Source organism: Macaca nemestrina, chromosome 11 (assembly GCF_043159975.1).
Source record: "Macaca nemestrina isolate mMacNem1 chromosome 11, mMacNem.hap1, whole genome shotgun sequence".
In the NCBI taxonomy this organism is placed as follows: Eukaryota; Metazoa; Chordata; class Mammalia; order Primates; family Cercopithecidae; genus Macaca; species Macaca nemestrina.
The window spans coordinates 63,307,535-63,324,605 of record NC_092135.1 but is presented as its reverse complement, the minus strand read 5'-3'; the positions used below and the strand labels follow the sequence as shown (position 1 = coordinate 63,324,605).

Here is a 17,071-nt window from a genome sequence, read left to right as displayed (position 1 = left end):
CCTTATTACTACCAAGCCTTTTTACTACCAGATTCAGCAGGTACACATGTATCATATTTCACTGCTCCTTCTACTGCTCAGGAGTAATCACTCCTTTTGGCCACATAATCAATTCCAAACTCTAGCATGGCTTTCCAGGTTCTTCACCTCTGGTTATAGTCTTTCTTTGGATAGTTATAGTCCTCTTTGATCTCTTAGCTGCTATTGCAAAGCTGATATATGGTAGACACTCGAATATATATTTAGTTTAGGTGAAAGAAAATAACATTATTCCTTGACCCATGGAATCATTGTAACATTTACTTGTATAATGTCCTCTTCACTTTTTTCATAGATACCTTTTCTTTAAAAAAAATGAGGCCGGGCGCGGTGGCTCAAGCCTGTAATCCCAGCACTTTGGGAGGCCGAGACGGGCGGATCACGAGGTCAGGAGATCGAGACCATCCTGGCTAACACGGTGAAACCCCGTCTCTACTAAAAAATACAAAAAACTAGCCGGGCGAGGTGGCGGGCGCCTGTAGTCCCAGCTACTCGGGAGGCTGAGACAGGAGAATGGCGTAAACCCGGGAGGCGGAGCTTGCAGTGAGCCGAGATCGCGCCACTGCACTCCAGCCTGGGTGACAGAGCCAGACTCCGTCTCAAAAAATAAAAATAAAAATAAAAATAAAAATAAATAAATAATAAATAAATAAATAAATAAATAAATAAAATGAGAGGGGCAGGTGCAATGGCTCATGCCTGTAATTTCAGCACTTTGGAAAGCTGCAGCAGGATTGCTTGAGTCCAGAAATTTGAGACCAACCAGGAAACATGGGGAAACCCTGTCTCTACAAAAAATTCAAAAAAAATGAGGTGGGTGTGGGGGCACATGCCTGTAGTCCCAGACACTCGGGAGGCTGACATGGGAAGATCACTTGAGTCCAGAAGGTTAAGGCTGCAGTGAGCCATGATCACACCACTGTTCTCCAGCCTGGGTGACAGAGTAAGTCCTTATCTCAAAAAAATAAAAAATAAGTAAGAGAAGAAATATGTTTATATTTTAGATCTAACATATTGACAGCTAAGCAACATTTCTTCCTCCTTCTCTCACCATTGCTGCAGGTATCCACACCAGACTTTTTTCAGAATTATAACTTATGAAACATCACATTTCTTACACTCCCCTCCTTTCTCCTACTTTCCTCTATCATTCCCTCTCCTCCTTTCTCCTCTTTCTTTACTTCCCCTCACCTCTTTTGTCTCCTCCCTTTTCTTTGTAAATAGGTCTGTATTACACAGAGTTCAGGAAAACAAGGGATTGTGTGAGATGCCCCAAGAATGGAGAAGATGAGAAGGAGAATCTTTCATGTCTAGATCTGTGAGTTGTTAATGACAAACTGAATGAATGCTTTATGACTGGCCACCGTGAACTGCCTTCTATTGGTCCAGATTAAAGGTTCTCATGCAACAAGGCAGGTAGCATTCACTGGAGGGAGCTATTTTATAAATGTTTACTGTTTCCTAGACCATCCCATATTCATTCCACCCAGTATACACTAGGGATAGTTAAGGTGCCATATGGAGTGTCTGTGTGTGCATGTGGTACCTGAAAACAGTCTCCCTAAACTATTCTAATAGAATTCCCTTTATACCATCCACAGCCCTAAAGAAGAACCTCTATTATAATTAGATCAATGTCAATCCCTCAATCTGTAAGATAAATACTCCAAAACCCATCCTCTTAGGAACTTTATTTTGTACATGATAAGTTATGTAATGAAGGACAGTTTGCACTTTCCGGATAATATGTTTTTCCTTTTGGGCAAAGGAGACCTGAATTTGCTAGTTCTTAGTCCTTAGTATGAATCAGCATCAACGATGAGCCTTCAAAAAATTAAATGCTTAAGTCTCACCCAGAGATATGAGTTCAATTGGTCTGGTCTTGGCCCATGCACTGGCTTTTTTTTTTTTTTTTTTTTTTTCTTCTCAGGTAATTCTAATATGCATTCAGAATCAAGAAACGTTTCCCAAACTGTACATAATTAAACGAGAAAGTCAAATCTGTGCTGTTTGGGAATTGTTATATATTATGAAAAGTTGCAGTCTAAGCTTTCTTAGAATTTTTGTAAAGAAAATTGTAAAAATAAATACGCAGATACTATGTGCACTTTACAGAGTGATAGCAAATTTTAGGGATCTAAGTCTAAGTGGTCTGTAGACTGTAATAAACAAGACATTTGGTGAATAGAAAAGAAACAAGGAGAATATCCTAAATGAAAAATACTGAAAACCCAAGGAAAGGATAGAAGGATATAAAGAAAAGTAGATCAAGAATACATAAGGAAGAAATTGAAATGGAAAAGTGAAAAAAAGAACAATAGGTGGACAGGAAGGAGAAAAGATGCACAACTTAAAGTGTTAGTCAATTTTTTATTAATTTTTGTAACTTTCCACTACTCTACCTAATGCCATATCTAGGTTTTTGGCCAATATTAAAGTAGTTATCCAATACACTCTTCTTAATTAACTTCCATTCCATGAAAAAATTGAAAGATGAATTATCATAATTAATGTGTGTTCTTTACATTTGTTTTTCAGATAGATTATTTTTACATGATAGAAATGTACCTTTAAATGGCATTTCAAAGATAGAAACAAAGACAACAATTAAATACAAAAACAAAAGCGAAACCTTTATTCTTTTGGCTTGATTGTAATGTGGTTTACCGTTCTTTATGGTAACAGCATTTTCCTGCATGCATTTCACCAACACACTACAAGTCAATAGCTTTAGTATAGAGAATCTACATTTATTGTTGCTTGTGAAACACAAAGTATTTTGCTGTAACTGGTAATATAACTTCACTACCTGGTTTTGTGGGGGGGAAAAAAAGCTGGGATCCCATATTATATCTGATACAGTTCTAGTGCCATATGGGTCAATAAGATCTATCTGTGTAAACAAACATTGGAAAAGACTGATGATTACTGAATAAAAAGACTAGGTGGAAACATTGGATTCAAGCAATGCCAAGAATATCAGCTGATTTTTTTCTTTAAGCCTCTTTCAATGATAAGGCATTACTATTGAAAGCAAATAAACATTGAACTCAGTTTGAGATTTGTTTCACATTGAAACGTGTGCAAGTTTACAGTACTAATAAAAAAGCAGAAACCTACACTGCATCCTAGTCCTTGCTTCTTATTTTGTGAAGTGCTTCAATTTAAAAGTGCTAGGAACAGAAACTAACAATAGTGACTGTGAAATCCACCTGAAGATACTTTTAATTTCTCATTTTATGTACAAAAGGCTGAAAAATAAAATAAAATGAACTTTTTACAGTATTTATATTTCCTTAGAAAACTCTAACCATATATTTTAAACAGATTTAAGCAGCTTGCAACGTGTTTGTACAGTCGGGCTTTTCATCATAGAGTGTTCAATTAAGGTTGGAAGAATAAAAAGCAAGAAGCTCTTCCTTGTTTGCTGCAACCTATTGCTTAATGACATGAAGAATGAGGTCTTGGTAGAACGATTTGCTTCACTTTACCACTGACATATGGCTTCCCATATTAGACTTCTGAACAGTGGAAGGAATAAGATACAGCAGCATAGGCAAGATAAACATGCAGCAGTGACAGCTTCAAACTATAATGGAACCAATTACATCATATTACCTGTTGAAAGCTTGCAAACTATACTTACTGTGGTACATATTTGATGCAATAAGTAGTGTGCTTAAATCATCATTTTCGTTTGCTCAAACATGCACCACTGGGTAAAATTACTATTTACAAAGCAGACTTTTATTTTTTAAATTGACATATACTATGTCAACCTTACCAAGAGCAGAAGATGGCTAAACAATACTGCAGGATAAAGCAGAATCAACTTTATAAAGTGGTGGTGGGGATGTTTTTTGGTCAATTCAGGTTTCTTAGAAAGGACTGATAGGATATTTTTATTTTATGCCAAAGGACACTTATCAAAAATGTGATAGTCATGCTGCTGGGACTGTGAATGACAATGTAATGGTATGTGTACATCTCTGTGTGTGTGTGTGTATACATATATATGTATATACACGCACATATACATATATACATATATACATGTACATTTAATGGATTATGTAAAAATAAAGCAACTCTTTAATGCTTGTGATTCTATGGAACATTTACAGGCACATTAAATTTTTTCTGGATGAGACACCTTAAAAATACGAATAGCTATTTAAGCACCTCAAAAATCTAAAAACATCCTGAAACAAGAAGTAAAGTCTTTCCTTTTGTGATGTGATTTTTTTTCATGTGTGAATGAGAATTGCAGCATGCCTCCATTTAAAATATATCCAGTTATACAATACAATAGAGAAATGTAGAATTCCCTCCCTTTAATCCCTCTCCCCAAACACAAACCCATTTACAAAAATAGTCACATATAATAGTAAACAACCTGTGAATTAAAAAGAAAAGTGATAAATTCACAGCACACGTTTTGTAAAAATATGGCAGGTGTGGCAGTTAAAACATAAACAGTGGTGACAATTACTATTATCAAGTGTCACATGTTGAATTTACATAAAAATTTAACTTCCCTCCCCCCTTTAAATTGGTTCCTATCGTCTGAGTAGCCATTACGCCTCTGCTCTTCAGCAGTGTCAGCTGGTTGTGAAAATAGAAACCTCCTGTCGATACTACTTCTCCAGTTTACTGAGTTCCAGTTTGCTGACCAGAGGTCTCTGTCTTGTTGTAGGCACTGACCTTAAGTATACATTTGTAAAAACAGTCAGTTTGGCATAGACCTCCTGTGGGAGTCCTGTAGACACAAACACATCACCATCACGGGCTGTAAACAATTGATCACAAAATGGAATATTCTTGGTTTCTTTTTACTTTTTACTTTCCCTGATATCTTTCCCTTTGTCTTCCTTTTCTGATTTGTCTTTTTCAAATTTTTCTTTTTCCGGTTTGGTCACACTATCATACGAGGGTGGAGATGTGGTGGAAGGCGTCATATCGGTTTTCTCTGGAGTTGAATTCTCATTCAGTTTATCAATGAGAGTATCTTCTTTGATAGGTGTTCCATCACATTCTTTGCCTTTGTCTTTCTTGTATATACTTGATACCTTTTTAACTTTTTGCTTCAAGAGGTAGCGTCTGTAAGCCCTCTGGATAATAATAGCAGACACCTCCTCTTGTTTGCGTTTCAACGTGGTGGTAATGGGCTCATAAGAGACTTTGGAGGGGTTTGATGCCATGAATCGCTCTTCCATCTGTATTCGAAGGGCATCCATCTCTCCACTCTCACCCAAAACACGCTTTGTAAAAGCAAATAAGATGTCGAGGCAGTGGATCCGGTCACCGCTGACCATGGGCAGATCCATGGCAATGAGCTGGACTTTGTTGGGTTTTGCTATGAGAAGAGGAGGATCCAGGGCATCTGCAAAATCAGAGAGCTTGGCAAACTCTATAAACTGGGTCGCATCGGGATCAAACTTCTCCCAAACCTCATAGAACATCTCAAAGTCATCCTCACTCAGAGGCTCTGCACTTTCTTCAGTAGCAACACTGAAGTTCTCCAGGATGACCGCGATGTACATGTTCACCACAACCAGGAAGGATATGATGATGTAACTGACAAAAAAGAAAATCCCAACAGATGGGTTCCCACAATCTCCCTTAACTGAGCTTCCAGGGTGATCTTTTTCAGGGTCACAGTCTGGAGGTCCACTATTAAGAATAGGCGCTAGCAATCCATCCCAACCAGCAGAGGTTGTAATTTGAAACAGGCAGATCATGCTGTTGCCAAAGGTCTCAAAGTTGAACATGTCATCGATCCCAACTTCCCTCTTAACATAGGCAAAGTTGGACATCCCAAAGATGGCGTAGATGAACATGACCAGGAAGAGCAGGAGGCCGATGTTAAATAATGCAGGAAGGGACATCATCAAAGCAAAGAGCAGCGTGCGGATCCCCTTTGCTCCTTTGATCAGACGTAGGATTCGGCCAATTCTGGCAAGACGGATCACTCGGAACAGGGTAGGGGACACAAAATACTTTTCTATCAGTTCAGCCAGAAACATTCCTGTAGAAAATCAACAAATAACAAAAATAATGTTATACTTAATAGTAGCAAATGAAAGTTTACATAATTAGGTTAGTTTTACAAAATGTGAACAGGACAGTTAGGTACATGTATGTATGCAAATAATCTGCAATATTTGTTCAGCAAAATGAAACTGGTATGTTTTGTGTTATAACATTGACATCTTTTAAGTGAAGATAACAAGGGTCATTTTTCCTAGTTCAAGGAAAGCATCTATCAAAAAAATGACTCAACCCTGGAAGGTCTAAAGACATCATGAAGCATACAACGGCCAAGTACAGAAATTAATTTATATGTCCAAAATACTAGTTATAGTATTTGCATAAGAACTAAAGGCATATGATTTTGGATCAGGAATATAAGAGTTCTTAACTTTCAGAGATGGCTGTGATCCTGTTTCATTTGGGAGTAGGCAGTGTGATGTACAGAAGAAAACATAGACTTTGGAGACAGATATACTTGGGACTGAATCCTGGCACTTGCTTTTATGCATCAGTAAATGGTGATAATATCAATTTTTTCTTGTGGTCACACTGACCATTTACTGAGTATTTTCTTCATGCTGGGCACAGTGCTAAGTGCATGTATATATATACATAATCTGATTTAATCCTCACAACAACATTTTACAGAAAAATTCCTTGCAAAACCAGGAATTGGAGAGCTGAGGTGACTTCTCTTAGGTCATTGAGCAGGTGTGTAAATAGGGAAGCTCCAGGGCAGATATCAAATCTTACCTCCTCATGCTACCTCATAGCACTTATGTGAGAATCAGATGCAATGGAACATTGTTACAATGTTCTATTCTACTAAAGAAAGTAGTTTAAAGAGTGCTATATGATTTTCCCCTCCATGTGAATGTTCTCTTTCCCCATATAGGGAGAACAGTCTCTTAAATCTTCTTATATTTACTTCCAGTACCTCATTTAGTATCTTATACATAAACACTATATATATATATTTTTCCAATAAGCCTTTTGCACTCCTAGCACTTAATATATGTATGTATTCTAACATTAATGTATCATTGATGTTAACAAATTTGTTTTGGATTTTCAAACAAAATATCTGCTTCCAAAAAGAAATACTGCAAACTACAGAAAACTGCACCCAAAGATAACATGAAACTTATATATGTGTAATTATATATATAACTGCACATACACAATATTCCAATTATTTAAGAGGTCATATTTATCAATTATGTGACCACTTCAAATGATTTATGTATATATGTGTGTGGAATGATTGTTTATTCAAAGTAGTAACTATCAATACCACAGGAGTATGACCAGGTACAAGAGTATTCTGCCAAAGTTGCAGTTATTGTCTTCCGAGATGAGAATGAATGAGAATATATGAAAATATTAAATGAGAATAATTGAAAGCTGAAAATACAAATTCATTTTATTCCACTCATCATTTCAAGTATGGCATGCAATTAGAGAAATGGCAAACTAAAGAAATGGACTATTAGATTTTTATTTGGGAGTTTGGGATGAATGAGAAAGATTAGTGAAAAACACCTCTAAAGTTTTAAAACACACATTTTTACTACTATATTTCTTAATTGAATAAAAGCACCTCTTCTTACCTACAATGGAGAGAATGACCACCACAAAATCAAAAATATTCCATCCAATAGTGAAATAGTAGTAACGAAGAGAGATCAGTTTCAGCACACATTCTCCAGTGAACAGAACAATAAACACCAGATTAATCCAGTACAGAATGTTTGTCATTTCTTGACTCTGGTCATCGGTTTCCACCATCATGGTGACCATGTTAAGGCAGATGAGGATCATGATGCTGATATCAAAGACTTGTTTGGTTACAAAATCAAAGACCATTCCTTGGAATTTGTTCTGGAACAAATAATACGTAAAAGTTCCATTAGAAACTTTTAAAAAATTGAATTCAATTCTTCTGATTTTAAGAAAGCAACATAAAATTGTTGCTTTTATAAAAACACACCTTTAATTCTCACAACATTTTAGAAAAAAAAAAATTCCTTGCAAAACCAGTGATTGGAGAGATGAGGTAACTTGCCTTAGGTAAGTAGTGTATATAGGGAAGCTCCAGGTTAGAACTCAAATTTTCTCTCTCTCTCTTTTTTTTTTTTTTTTTTTTTGAGATGGAGTCTGGCTCTGTCACACAGGCTGGAATGCAGTGCAGTGTCGTGATCTTGGCTCACTGCAACCTCCGCCTCCTGGGTTCGAGCGATACTCCTGCCTCAGCCTCCTGAGTAGCTGGGATTACAGGTACACCCCACCACGCCCGGCTACTTTTTGTAATTTTAGTAGAGATGGGATTTCACCATGTTGGTCAGGCTGGTCTCAAACTCCTGACCTCATGATCTGCCCACCTCGATCTCCCAAAGTGCTGGAATTACAGGCATGAGCCACCATGCCCGGTCTCAAATCTTATCTCTTGATGCTACTGTATAGTACTTACGTGAGGATCAATTGCAATGGAACATTTTACAATGTTCTATTCTATTAAAGGAAGTAGTGTATTTTATTTTTGTTGTATACTTGGAAGAAAATTTTGTATATTGTATATTCAGCTCTATTCAAATGTATTTGTTTTATTTGTGCTAACAATGATACCAGGTTTTATAAACTCACCTATTATGTTCTCAGTGCACAGAACACTATCATGTTATGACGGACAGTTAGTAAATATTTGCCATATAATAAAATTTTTCATGCCATGTGTTGTGAGGGTATTAATTTTACTTTAAATAACTAATAAATAAATACTTCTCTAAGTTTTCCTCTCTCTTTTTAAATTTTTCATCTGGTTTCTGACTTTATATTCTCCCACTAAAGCTACAGTATCTTAAATTTCATCTTAAAGTTCAGCTGAGATGCCTTAAAAATTATTATTCAAGAGAAAAAGCTTCAGTGGAAAAAATAGTGAAATCTGACTAAGTTCTGTATTTTATTTAATGGTATTATACCAAAGTTAATTTCTTAGTTGTGAGAACTGATCTATGGTTGCATAAGATGTTAAATTAAGAGGACACTGTGTCTATATTCATTAGAGTATGCATTATGGGTAACTCTTCTGTAAGAATAAAATTGTCTTTTTAAAAGTCACAATGGAAATATTCAACCTTTGCCCTAGTCTATTTGGACCTTATTTCCAAGTACTAACTGCCTTATGTCTTGCTTATGGAATTAAGTCCCCAAACTGTAAAACAGTTCTGATCATTTGTTTCTGCATTGTTACATTTTGCACGTATCTGCTTTGTTTCTCAGGTAATCTAGGGATCCGGTCTTGACTTACCCCTGTTGGGCTGCCTTACTTTACCTTTGCAACTAGAATGACTAATACTCTGCTACATATACACTTAATGGCTTGCTTTCCCAGATCCTGACACTTTTAGTGGCCTGATTCTACGTCCTAGTGTTCTGCCCTCTTTCTATAGGGAGGCTTCCATTACTTTCAATGGCGATTTTTGGACATCAAACACTACTTGTTCTGTTTTGTTTTGCTCTTTCCTCTGAATGTGTATTTGGCCTGCTCAACTAGATTTCTATTACTGCAGCTGGATCTCTCCTCTCAGGGCCTCTTTCAACCTAATGAATGTGTGTAGTTTTAGTTCAAACCTTTCCTTATTAATTCTTAATTTACTGTGGTTTACCTTTCCAAGTCTGGTATGTTCCCCTTACTTCCACCCTCTGATATTTCCTACCTACCACTCTTAGAAGCTTATGAAGGTTCTCCTGTATCATTTTACATAGTTTATCTGTCTACTACTCTGTCTAAAACAGATGTCCCCCACCCCTTCTCTGTCTCATGAATTCTAACTCAGTTTTGAGTGTAAAGCACTTAGTGCTCTCAGAAAACTGAGTTTTTTCGTTGATCATAAAATGTATGGCATTGTATTGCAAATGGTTTGCTCTTATTCAATTTTAGTTTTCTTTCTCTTCCACTTGTTTCGAGGCCCCTCAAAAGCAGAGCAGTGCCATTTTTCTCTCAGATATGCCTCCTAGAGTATAGTAAGTTAAAAATATATTAAAAGCAGAAATTAGTTCTTAATTTTAGTATCACCATGACCAATAAAAAGCTCCTTAGATTCCCTACTCATAGAGTTGTCCAATGGGACAGACACTCAATGTACAACTGCAATCCCAAGTCTCTGTGTTCTGTTCTCCCGTTTAAATCCTAGGGTGTCAAATATGTTGGAACAAGATGGATAATTCTGAAGATCTTACCAAAAATTTATGTTCTCTAACTTCATCTTGGCTCTTCACATTTAACAATTAGCAATCGTTTGTCCTTCATTTTCTCCAAAGATAATTCCAAACTTCTCATAAATTTCCACTCTCTTGCCCTCTATTTTTACTTTTTTTTTTTTGAGAACATTAAATTTAAACAGTTTAAATAAACTCCTCTATTTCCCTTTGCATTTCATATTATCTTAATTTCCATGTTCTTTTCATATATTACTCCAAATTCATTAGAGGACTCAGCCCCTTTTTCTTTCTAAACCTACCCTAGACCACTATGTTCTTGTCCCACATCTTGTGCATTTTTATGCCATAATTATTCCCTCTCTCTTTGATCTTTTCCTCTCTAAAATTCCTTTTGCTTTGCTTTGAACCTAATCTCTCAATCTTAAGAAACCTTTATTTTGCTACTTCTTCTAAATATTCATCATTTATTTCCCTTCCTCCTTCCTCTCACTCTCTTACTCTGCCTTGGTTGCCAAATTCTGCAAACTAGTATCTCCAGTTTTCTCACCACTCATGTCCCTTCTTCCTTTCCTGCATGGCACCAGTATTCATCCAGTTGTGCAAAGCAGAAACACACCAGTCATTCTTGTTGGTTCCTTCTTTAGTTCCCATATTCAATTAATAGACAAACTTTTAAATTTCACTCTGGTGATAGCTCACAAATCCATCCACTTTTATTAATCTCCACATCACTATGGTTCAGGCTACCTACCATCTCTGAAATAGCTCCAAAACAAGTCTACAATGTATTCACACAGCCTGTATGAAGCTGATTGAGTGATCAACACAAAGCCCAGACTGACTGGGTCCATTTTAATGGTTTCTTACTGCTCTTAGGATGAAAACAATTCTTGAACATGGCCTCCAAGGCCCAGAAAAGTTTGGGCTTATCCTAACCTCTTTATTCTCAATGTGTCCCAAATGAACCTTGACTTTCTGCACTCCAATCTCACCAGTCCTCCTACATAAGGACCTTCACATATTCCTTCCCCTTCTACAGGGCTCTTCTCATCCCACTCTGGCTATTGATGCTTTCTATTCTTTTTCCATCCTCAGCTAGTGTATTATATTAACAAAGCCTTCCCTAAACTTCCTTGATTAATCGGTACCCTCCCTATAATCAGTTCTCACAGCTGAATGTATCCCTTTTTTCCTGGGAGGTTTCCATTTTTTGGCATGACTATTTGATTACTATCTGTTGCATTAACTAGACTCCAAACTGTTCAATATTTAAGTTCAAATGCCTGGCATACTGCATAGTATATATTGTCAATGAAGAATATGTGGATTTTACCAGTTACTTCCTAAGTTGTCAAATTGTCACTGATAACATTCTAGCTGAATGTGTTGAACTTTTTCCACATACCCCTACCACTACCCAGGTAAATCCATGTCATCTGATGGAAGTAAACACAATCTCATTTCTTCATTGATTTATTTCTTCCTATATCTTGGTGAAGTATGCACGGTCTTCTGAGAATTTTGTTTTATTCTCTATTCTAATTATTTTTCAAAAATGAATCTGTGCTTCAGAGCTCAACTGAATTTTGTTCTGACAATTCTAAAATCCTTTTCTCAGTCTGGACATTTCATAGGCTCTGACACTATTTTTCCCAATGCCTTCATATGACTTCAGTTTATGATAGTGGAACCAACAGTCTCACAAAACATCAACAGGTTTATGTTTTAGATTCTCTGTTATCTACATGTCCTCCCTCTTTTCCTGTGTTTCATAGGTGCTTCATCCCAATTGAGCCTTCTTATTGGCTAACTTCACTCCTGGAGTAGTTCCAGTCCAGTTGGTGTGACACAGATTATGGACTCATCTTCTTGTATATAAGTGTTTATCTTCCTGTCTATGGCCCAGGGTTATTTTGCCTCTAACATTTTTCCACACCAGTCTCTAGGTTAAACTCTCTAAAATCTTTCTTTTCACATTACTAGGCTGTTCTGTTAACTATATTGCATTTGTGTTGCTTAATTAGCACAAATTTCTTCAGACTTGTATGGTAACCTTGACTCATTTAACTTGGAAAACCAAGGTTTACTACTCACTAATTCAAATGCATCACTATTCTCCGCTGATATATTTATCTATATGGCTATGAAGTATACACGTTCTCATATAGTAAATGTTCTCTGCGTCTCTCTCTATTCATTCAAATTGTATTATTTCCTAAAGACTAGGCTCAAATTGTACACCCTTTATGTTTGACCCAATATAGCTATCCATTTTCTTTGAGTTATTGGCCGGCTTACCAACTGAACACTTAATTATGGTCTGTTTTATATTGTCACCAATAAATTTATAGAGTCAAGATTTCTGAGAAACACTGAAGTGTTTTATACCATGTATATCTTGGGGAAGATGTTCTGAGACTTATATATCTGAGCTAGTCCTTCAGGAGTGATAGACAAACTTAGCGATTTTCCTGGCAACTCCCTGCAGCAGCCAAACTGAACGAATAGTATCACTGGCAAATATACACCTGGAAGAGCCATAAAAAGCCCTTAAAAGAATGCTATCATCTCATTTAAGGGTGGGATAGTAGGAGAAAATATGAAGTTGGCCTTTTTTTTGTTTAACCAGAAAAAAGCAAAACCTGTGGCCTGTTTCATTAATGATTCCATTCAATCTGCAGAGTTGAACAAAGACTGAGGCCAATCTGGGATGTACCAATTATTCTAATCCGTCTCCTCTGTACTCTGAGAACATTTAATATTTTCACATTATGTATGTATGTATGTATGTATTTTCTTTTTTATGTTATTAGAAGCTTCTTAATGACATCAGCTTGTATGATACTACTGGCACTTAAGTATAGCAAATTTTATTCCTATGTATTTTATATGTTTACATATAAAATATGTTATGCCTTATATAATTTAAACATTACATATGTAAAATACATTTATTCAAGCTATTTAGACTAGCTAGTCACATGATTAAGGTAAAAAAACTGTGTTACAAAGCCACAAAAATAACTAGTTTCTAGAAATTCTGGGTGTGAAAATGTTAGGTAACATAGCTTTAACAGGCAATGAAAATATACTATTCTTACAGCAGGTCGAGGTATGGGTTTTTGTGGTTTCTTTGAACCCAGTTTTTTCATTGCATTGTAGTATTTCTTCTGTTCTTCTGTCATAAAAATGTCTTGACCTCCAAAGTAAAGAAATGAAAGCAAAACTTGTTAAAATTGTGTTCTTTGCTGGCTATAAAATCCACCTTAGTAATCATGTGAAAATTGGCTCCCACATTTCATTCTATTGTTGCTAATATCTGTATTTATGGAGATGCCTTTATTCAATACATAAATTATGCCATATTAGTCATATTTCTAGACTAAAAATATCAAAAATACGCTATGTGAATTATTGATTTCTTTAAAGCTTATCCATTATCAAATATCTCAAAATAATTTCTGAATTTTATATTTTTTTTGGTGATTGCATTTTGGAGGCTAAAGGAAACAGTATGAAATATTTACTTCATATTTCAGAGCAAATATGAAGTTTTAATATACTTATCTTCTTTTTCTGTTGGTTGAAGTTGTCTATGATGACACCAATGAAAAGATTCAAGGTAAAGAATGAACCAAAAATAATAAAGATGACAAAATAAAGATACATGTACAGGTTGTCTTCATACTTGGGTTGCAATTCTACCTAAAAAATATGAAGAATTGTAACCATTATATCTAACACTTGTTTCATAAAAAGCACACCAGTAAGTTTTCAATTATCTAAGCATGTTTTAATCCCTGGAATGAAAAGAAACAAACATTAAACAGATTTTATGAGCCTTCAAATCTCACATGCTTATTGAAGAGTTCTGCAAGACTATTCATTACCTGAGAAAATGAAATAACTCGTATAGAAGTCTGAAATATTATAGACAATTTCATCCAATAAATGCCCAGATTATGAATGCACTTTCCTTTGTAAGCAAAGTTCCCAACACCGCATGCAAATTAAAGATTTCCTCTTCTTACAAAAGAGATGTCAGCGTCACATTATTCTATGTCACAACTTTTAAGATTTACTTTCTCTGCCTCAGTTTTCTCATCTGTGAAATGAAAATAATCAAACCTAAACCTCATAGTGTGGTTGTAAAGATTAACTATATTAACATATAATATGCTTAGAACAGTGGCAGTCAGTAGTAATTACAACTAAGTGTAAGGGTTTGGTATAATACATTTCTTTAGATAGGCAAGAATCATTGTATTATGTCTGCATGGAGGTATATAGGTTGATCTTTCCTTTCTGAAAATGAGTCTATTGCTTTATCCTATTCAGTAGGGACAGTTTCTGTAACAATGATACTATCACTTGTCTAGCCCACTTTTGATTAGAAAAATGTGTGATAGTAGGTTTGAGCTTTAGGTCTAATAGGTCTAATAGGACATTGTTCTAACCAACTCAGTTAACCAATCCCTGATGATGATAATAGATTGATAACAGATGCAAGTGATAACCCACTGTGTTATTAAATCAATTTAGAGGATTATGACCAGCATAATTTTTTTTTCTAATGAAATACAGCAAAATGGAAAATATCAGAAATAATGTAAAACTACTTATTCTTTGATGAGATTTTATTTGTGTATGTGAGTTTAGTTACCAGTGATGTAAAATTATATTTTTAAAATTCTTGAAAGACAATATACATATAGGAAAGTGCATAATACATAAATGCAAAATATAATACATTTTTATAAGTGAAATCCATAACCCAGGTCACTCCTACGACTTCAGAAACCCTTGGTGTATCCTTCTCAAACATAAACTCCATCACCCCTGCTAGAGGTAGTCATTATCCTGACTTTTATGATAATTATGTCCTGGTTTTTTCTTTCGAGTTAACACCTCAGTATGCATTTTTGAACAATAAGCTTAGTTTTGTCAACTTTGAACTTTATGTAAGTAGAATTATAGTATCTGTCTAGTTTCTTTAACTCAATGTTATATTTTTAAGGCTCATCCATGTGGTTGTATATAGCTGTATTCATTCATTTTCATCACTATATACTATTCAATTATTTGCCTATTTCTACTATTTTTTATTTGCTCCCAGTTTTTTTCAAGTGAAAAAAAAAATTATATTCATCTTTGTACATAGATTATCCTAAACATGTGCATAAGTTTCTTTAGGATACATTGTTCAAAGTAGAATTGCAGAATTAAAAAATATCTTTAACTTTCTCAAATAATGTGATCATACCCAACTGTTTTTAAAGGATTATTTGTCTATTTTTTTTCCTATCAGCATTGTATGAGTGTTCTTATTGCTGTTTATCCTTGGTAAAACTTGGTATTGTCAGACTTTTTAGTATCGCCAATCTGGTAGGTGTGTAGATAATGTTTTATTTTGGTTTAAATTTGCATTTCTCTGATGCAATTTACTAATTAAAGTAAGATCCAGCAACTTTTCATAAATATAGTGCTCAATTGACTTTCATTTTTCTAATATGCTTGTAATTCCAGGAGTTTTGCAGCAGAAAAGGTCTGCTAAGTTATTAAAGAAGAAACTGAAAAAGTGTCATGCCATACAAGCTATTGATAAGGAAGGTGGAGAGAGCTTTGAATTAATTAATCAAAAAGGTAAGAAACTACTGTGGAAAGTGGGTATGAGCCATTATTTGTGGTCAGGGTTCAAAAACTTGTTTTACCATTTAATGCATTAAGCTTCTTTGCTTCAGTGCTAAAATAGAGCTAGTATCCCCTATACAATAACGTTGTTATTCAGGATTAAATGGGATAATGTGAGAAAGTCCTTGGCATAGTGAGTAGTGATAAACAACAAACTATTGTTACTATTCAGAAAAATCTCATAACTGGAATTCCTGATAGCACTTACAGAGGATACAATGCAGGGCTTTTCACGTTTTCTTGCTCCCTCTCTGTTTTTATGAAGTGGAAAAAACAAAAAACAAAACCAAACCTCGGGAATTCTTCACTCAGAAAGCTAGCTGCTGGTGCCAGGGAAATAGCATTTTGAGCTTTATTATCATGCTCTGGCATACCAGAAATCAATCTCTCTCTCTCTTTTTTTTTTTTTTTTTTCCAAAATATGACTTCATTCCTCATTAAATAGTGAGAAATTAATGAAAATTATAGAAAATAATTCAAAGTACTGGTGTGTATAAAGTAGATTCAGAAAGTCCCTCCCTTCTACCACTTAATCTCACTTTCCCAAGCGAAACACTAAGTTGTTTGTTTATTTTTGTCCCCATTATTAGTCATAGCCTTCCTATTACAAGGAAGATCAAAAGCTGGAGGAAATCTATTACAGATGAAAAGTATTGCCCATGAGAACATGGGCACAAATGACCAGGACTATGAGAGTCAAAAATAAAATGTCTCATTTTGAAAATACAGGCCGGGCACGGTGGCCCAAGCCCGTAATCCCAGCACTTTGGGAGGCCGAGACGGGCGGATCACGAGGTCAGGAGATCGAGACCATCCTGGCTAACATGGTGAAACCCCGTCTCTACTAAAAAAATACAAAAAAACTAGCCAGGCGTGGTGGCGGGCGCCTGTAGTCCCAGCTACTCGGGATGCTAAGGCAGGAGAATGGCGTAGACCCCGAAGGCGGAGCTTGCAGTGAACTGAGATCCGGCCACTGCACTCCAGCCTGGGCGACAGAGCGAGACTCCGTCTCAAAAAAAAAAAAAAAAAAAAAAAAAGAAAATACATCCAATAAAGTTTTGTGTCAGGTGCCTTGCTAAATACTAGA

General features: G+C 35.6%; 1 protein-coding gene across 4 annotated transcripts in view; it reads right to left on the bottom strand.

Moving 5' to 3' along the window:
* Nucleotides 1-2,646: 2,646 nt before the first annotated feature.
* The window catches only part of LOC105483315 (sodium voltage-gated channel alpha subunit 2), a 163,579-nt gene continuing 149,154 nt past the window's right edge, over nt 2,647-17,071 (bottom strand). For all 4 annotated transcript variants that reach the window (XM_071072873.1, XM_071072871.1, XM_071072874.1 and 1 more), the window contains exons 24-27: nt 13,861-13,998; nt 13,395-13,499; nt 7,683-7,953; nt 2,647-6,067 (exon numbers count right to left, since the gene is read on the bottom strand). In XM_071072873.1, coding sequence (XP_070928974.1) covers nt 4,872-6,067; nt 7,683-7,953; nt 13,395-13,499; nt 13,861-13,998 — 1,710 coding nt within the window. In that variant the 3' untranslated portion in view covers nt 2,647-4,871. The remainder of the gene's footprint in view (nt 6,068-7,682; nt 7,954-13,394; nt 13,500-13,860; nt 13,999-17,071) is intronic.